The sequence below is a fragment of the Petromyzon marinus genome, chromosome 69, assembly GCF_048934315.1.
Source record: "Petromyzon marinus isolate PM22_M1 ecotype Great Lakes invasive population chromosome 69, UKy_Petmar_22M1.pri1.0, whole genome shotgun sequence".
Taxonomy (NCBI): domain Eukaryota; kingdom Metazoa; phylum Chordata; class Hyperoartia; order Petromyzontiformes; family Petromyzontidae; genus Petromyzon; species Petromyzon marinus.
Window position 1 is genome coordinate 4,986,161 of NC_133735.1, and position 6,640 is coordinate 4,992,800.

The window sequence follows — 6,640 nt, forward strand, 5'->3', positions numbered from 1 at the left end:
CACACACAACCACCACAACACCACACACAACCACCACCACACATCACACCACCACACACCACACACACACCACACACACAACCACCACCACACACACCACACATACACACCACACACACACCACACACCCCACACACAACACACCACACCACACACAACCACACACACACACCACATACACACAACCCCACACACCACCACCACACACACCACACACACCACATACACACACCACACACACATACCACACACACACACCACCACAGACCACACACACACACACCACATACACACAACCCCACACACCACCACACACACCACACCACACACACCACACAACACACCACACACACAACACACCATACACACACACCACACACACACACCACACACAACCACACACCACACACACATACACAACCACCACACACACACACCACACCACACACACACCACACACACACACACCACCACCACACACACACCACACACACAACCACCACCACACACACCACACACACCACACACACACCACACACACACCACACACACACCACACATACACCACACACACACACACCACACACAACCACCACAAGACCACAACACCACACACACCCCACACGCACAGACACACCACACAACCACCACACACACACACCACACACAACCACACACCACACACACACACCACACACAACCACACACCACACACAACCACCACACACACACACCACACACACACAACCACACACCACACACACACACCACACACAACCACCACACACAACCACCACACACACACACCACACACACACACCACACACACACACACCACACACAACCACACACACACCACAACACCACACACACACCACAACACCACCACCACACACACACCACACACACAACCACCACCACACACACACCACACACACAACCACCACCACACACACCATCACACACACCACACAGCACACACACATACACACACCACACATACACACAACCCCACACACCACCACCACACACACACCACACACAACCACCACACCACACACACACCACACATACACACAACCCCACACACCACACACCACCACACCACCACATACACCACACACACACACACCACACACACACCACACACACCACACACACCACACACACCACACACACACACAACCACCACACACACACACCACACACACACACCACACACCACACACACACACCACACACAACCACCACACACACACACCACACACAACCACCACACACACACCACACACAACCACACACACACACCACACACAACCACACACCACACACACACCACAACACCACACACACACCACAACACCACCACCACACACACACCACACACACAACCACCACCACACACACACCACACACACAACCACCACCACACACACCATCACACACACCACACAGCACACACACCACCACACACACCACACATACACACAACCCCACACACCACCACCACACACACACCACACACACCACACACAACCACCACACCACACACACACCACACATACACACAACCCCACACACCACACACCACCACACACACACACACCACACACACACCACACACACCACACACCACACACCCCACACACCACCACACACACCACACACACACACCACACACACACACCACACACACCACACACACACACCACACACACCACACACCCCACACACCACCACACACACCACACACACACCACACACACACACCACACACACACACCACACACACACACACCACACACACCACACACACACACCACACACCACACACCCCCCACCACACACACACCACACACACACCACACACACACACACACACACACACACACACCACACACACACCACACACACCACCACACACACCACACACACCACACACACACCACACACACACACCACACACACACCACACACACACCACACACAACCACCACACACACACACCACACACACACAACCACACACCACACACACACACCACACACAACCACCACACACACACACCACACACAACCACCACACACACACCACACACAACCACACACACACACCACACACAACCACACACCACACACACACCACAACACCACACACACACCACAACACCACCACCACACACACACCACAACACCACACACACACCACAACACCACCACCACACACACACCACACACACAACCACCACACACACAACCACCACCACACACACCATCACACACACCACACAGCACACACACCACCACACACACCACACATACACACAACCCCACACACCACCACCACACACACACCACACACACCACACACAACCACCACACCACACACACACCACACATACACACAACCCCACACACCACACACCACCACACACACACACACCACACACACACCACACACACCACACACCACACACCCCACACACCACCACACACACCACACACACACACCACACACACACCACACCACACACACACCCCCCACCACACACACACACACCACACACACACACACACCCCCCACCACACACACACACCACACACACACACCACACACACCACACACACACCACACACACCACACACAACCACCACACACCACACACAACCACCACACACCACACACAACCACCACACACCACACACAACCACCACACACACACACAACCACCACACACACACACAACCACCACACACACCACACACACCATCACACACACCACACACACCACACACCATCACACACACCACACACCACACACAACCACACACACACACACCACACACACCACACACACACACCACACACACACACACCCCCCACACACACCACACCCCACCTGCGTGTCCCAGTCCCCGGCCTTGCTGCGCTGGCCCCTGTTCTTGGCCACGACGTTCTTGAACGCGAGTCGCGGACACTCCTCGCACGACCACCCGGCGCGGCACCGGAACGAGCCGTTGTCGATGACAATGGCCGGTGGCGCCGTGGCCGCCGTGGCGAGGGGCCCCGAGGCCCAGGGGGCCACCCCGACGGGGTCGGGGCGGCAGCGCGCGGAGTCCCCGCAGAAGAAGCTGAGGGCCGAGGCCGCAGAAGCCTCACGACGCAAGGACGTGGGCGCTGCCATGACACCGGAAATGGGACGCGCGCCGCCACGCCCACCCGCCACGCCTACTTACAAACACCGCCGCGCCCACCGCCACGCCCATCCGCCACGCCCACCTACAAACACCGCCGCGCCCACCGCCACGCCCACCCGCCACGCCCACCTACAAACACCGCCGCGCTCACCGCCACGCCCACCCACCACGCCCACCTACAAACACCGCCGCGCCCACCGCCACGCCCACCCGCCACATCCACCTACAAACACCGCCGCGCTCACCGCCACGCCCACCTACAAACACCGCCACGCCCACCGCCAAACACCGCCACGCCCACCGCCACGCCTACCGCCACACCCAACCACAAACCCCTCCACGCCCACGAACCCCACCACGCCCACAACCCTCACCACGCCCAACCACCACGCCCATCCACAAACACCACCACGCCCACCCACAACCCACGCCACGCCCATCACCACGCCCACAACTCTCACCACGCCCACCACCACGCCCACCCACAACCCCCACCACACCCACCACCACGCCCACCCACGACCCCCACCACGCCCACCCAGAACCCCCACCACGCCCACCCACAACCCCCACCCACAATCATAAGAGGAATAGATTCCATAAATAAATCATGCCATAAATCGATTACTTAAATAAAACAACTGGAATCGATCCGTAAAATAAATAATTACATGAATCGATTAATTAAATAGAGCATAACAGGAATCGATTAATTGAAAAAAATCATGCCATGAATAGATTCCTTTAAAATCAATCACAACAGGAAGAGATTATTTAATTCAATCGATCGTTGATCGTCAATCGACGAACGATGCGAATCGACTTTAGGAAGTTTTTGCCGATTGTGGGAGCCGATTAAATCGGGCTTGGGGGACGTCCATAAATGACGTCACGCACCTAGAGGGGGGGGCGGAGTCAGACAATTGTGACGATGTGTGACGAGGCGGGGGGGGGGTTGAGAAATGTGACGTCACGCCAGAATGCGAAACTTTATAAATAAATACAGACAAGACGTTCTGCTTAATTAAATAGACTTTGTAATGAATGTGTTTCTCCTACAACATCAGAGTCCATAGCCACATTAACTACGCACTACGATGTGACAATAGTTTAAAAACCATTTGAAGCATGGTTTATTTTGTGGGGAGGTGGGGGGGGAGCAGAGCTTTGTGACGTCATATTTGAGGGGGGGTCTGACTTGTTGTGACGTTGTTGTGACGAAGGGGGGAGGGGTCAAAAATCGTCCAAAAATCGCGTGACGTCATTCATGGACGCCCCCTTTGTTTTGATTGCGCAACCCACGATAAATAATAACGTGAATCGATTAATTGAATAAGTCATAACGTGAATCGAATCCTTTTAATAAAGCACAACATTAATCGATTCCTTAAATACGTTATTCTCGTGAAATAAATGATAACGTGAATCGATTAATTGAATAAGTCATAATGTGAATCGAATCCTTTTAATAAAGCACAACATTCATCGATTCCTTAAATACGTTATTCTCGTGAAATAAATCATAACGTGAATCGATTCATTGAATAAATCATAACGTGAATCGATTCCTTGGCGCAACCCATGAACGAAGAAGCTGATCCACTCTCTTTGGTTCAATTCGGTAAAAGTCACCACGTAGGTAAAACAAATAATAAAACCGCAAAAATCACGACGTTTCGGCCACAACACAAGCGGCCTTCATCAGGTGAAGGGACCGGCCTGTCTCGAAGACTCCACCTGATGAAGGCCGCTTGTGTTGTGGCCGAAACGTCGTGATTTTTGCTGTTTTATTTTTTTGTTAGAGCCCTTTAGTCTCTCCACTGGTGTTGGACCAGAAGACGCCAAAAGGCGTACAACTCAAAAACAGCGCCACTATCAGAGTTATTGAGGGCTCGGGGTGAGCATTTACATTATGAGACCTCTCCGTTGCCAGTAACAAGATATAGGAATAGGTTTTACCCTTTTAACTGGCACAAAAACTGACACCTTTTATTCAAGGCATCGTGTTTGCAATAACCACAACACAAGCAGTCAAAATGCAAACAAAAAAGACAACTCTGATAATAATAATATTATTGGCACTGTCCTTGAATTTGATTGGTCCACACCCGAGACGGCTTTTCTTAGAGCCCTTTAGTCTCCACTGGTGTTGGACCAGAAGACGCCAAAAGGCGTACAACTCAAAAACAGCGCCACCATCAGAGTATTGAGGGCTCGGGGTGAGCATTTACATTATGAGACCTCTCCTTTGCCAGTAACAAGATATAGTAATAGGTTTTTACCCTTTAAACTGGCACAAAAACTGACACCTTTTATTCAAGGCATCGTGTTTGCAATAACCACAACACAAGCAGTCAAAATGCAACACACAAAACGAGACAACTCTGATAATAATAATATTATTGGCACTGTCCTTGAATTTGATTGGTCCACACGCGAGACGGCTTTTCTTAGAGCCCTTTAGTCTCCAATGTCGTCGGAGTCGATTCGTGCACGTGATTTGGCTTGCCTTGCCTCGGACTTGTACTTCTGCCATCCGTTCTTGTTGCGTTGTTTGTAGTTGTAAGGATTTCCCCACCCACCCACCCCACCCTTTGTTTTCTGGACACAAAACTGAAACCTTTTTTTACAAAGGATTCACGTTTACTGCATTAACCACAATACCTGCAGTCAAAATGCAAACCAAAAACACACACTATGATAATAATAATATATGTGGCATTGCCCTTGAAGCTGATTGGTCCACACCAAGGGGCGGCTTTCTTCTTGAGCCTCGACCCAATTGGTGCTCGACCAGGTGACGCCAGAAGGCGTCACACAGCTCAAAGACAACGCCGCTATCAAAGTAATGAGAGCTCGGGGTGAGGAGCATCTACATCAACACCGCTGCGACGTCACGGACACCGCTGCGACGTCACAGACACCGCTGTGACGTCACAGACACCGCTGTGACGTCACCACGGGGTGCACGTGCGGCTAGGGGGACGTGAACTACCTCGCCCCGGTCTGCAGGAGGTCGTGGGTTCGAACCTGACCCTGACACCTAGAGTCGGCGTCTCTCTCTGCTTTGTTGTCACTCAGACGCCTTGCGAGTCACCCAGACGCCTTGCGTGTCACCCAGGTGCCTTGCGTGTCACCCAGACGCCTTGTGTGTCACCCAGACGCCTTGCGTGTCACCCAGACGCCTTGCGTGTCACCCAGACGCCTTGCGTGTCACCCAGTGCCTTGCGTGTCACCCAGACGCCTTGCGTGTCACCCAGTGCCTTGCGTGTCACCCAGGTGCCTTGCGTGTCACCCAGCGCCTTGCGTGTCACCCAGACGCCTTGCGTGTCACCCAGTGCCTTGCGTGTCACCCAGACGCCTTGCGTGTCACCCAGACGCCTTGCGTGTCACCCAGACGCCTTGCGTGTCACCCAGTGCCTTGCGTGTCACCCAGCCGCCTT

General features: G+C 53.2%; 1 protein-coding gene across 3 annotated transcripts in view; it reads right to left on the minus strand.

Annotated features, from left to right (window-relative positions):
* The window catches only part of ACTR5 (actin related protein 5), a 46,582-nt gene extending 43,352 nt beyond the window's left edge, over positions 1-3,230 (minus strand). The window contains exon 1 of one of the 3 annotated variants that reach the window (XM_076055138.1): positions 2,900-3,228. In XM_076055138.1, coding sequence (XP_075911253.1) covers positions 2,900-3,184 — 285 coding nt within the window. In that variant the 5' untranslated portion in view covers positions 3,185-3,228. Of the gene's footprint in view, positions 1-2,899 lie in introns of all 3 variants that reach the window. The other 2 variants (XM_076055139.1, XM_076055140.1) reach the window with 2 other exon arrangements.
* Positions 3,231-6,640: the final 3,410 nt, after the last annotated feature.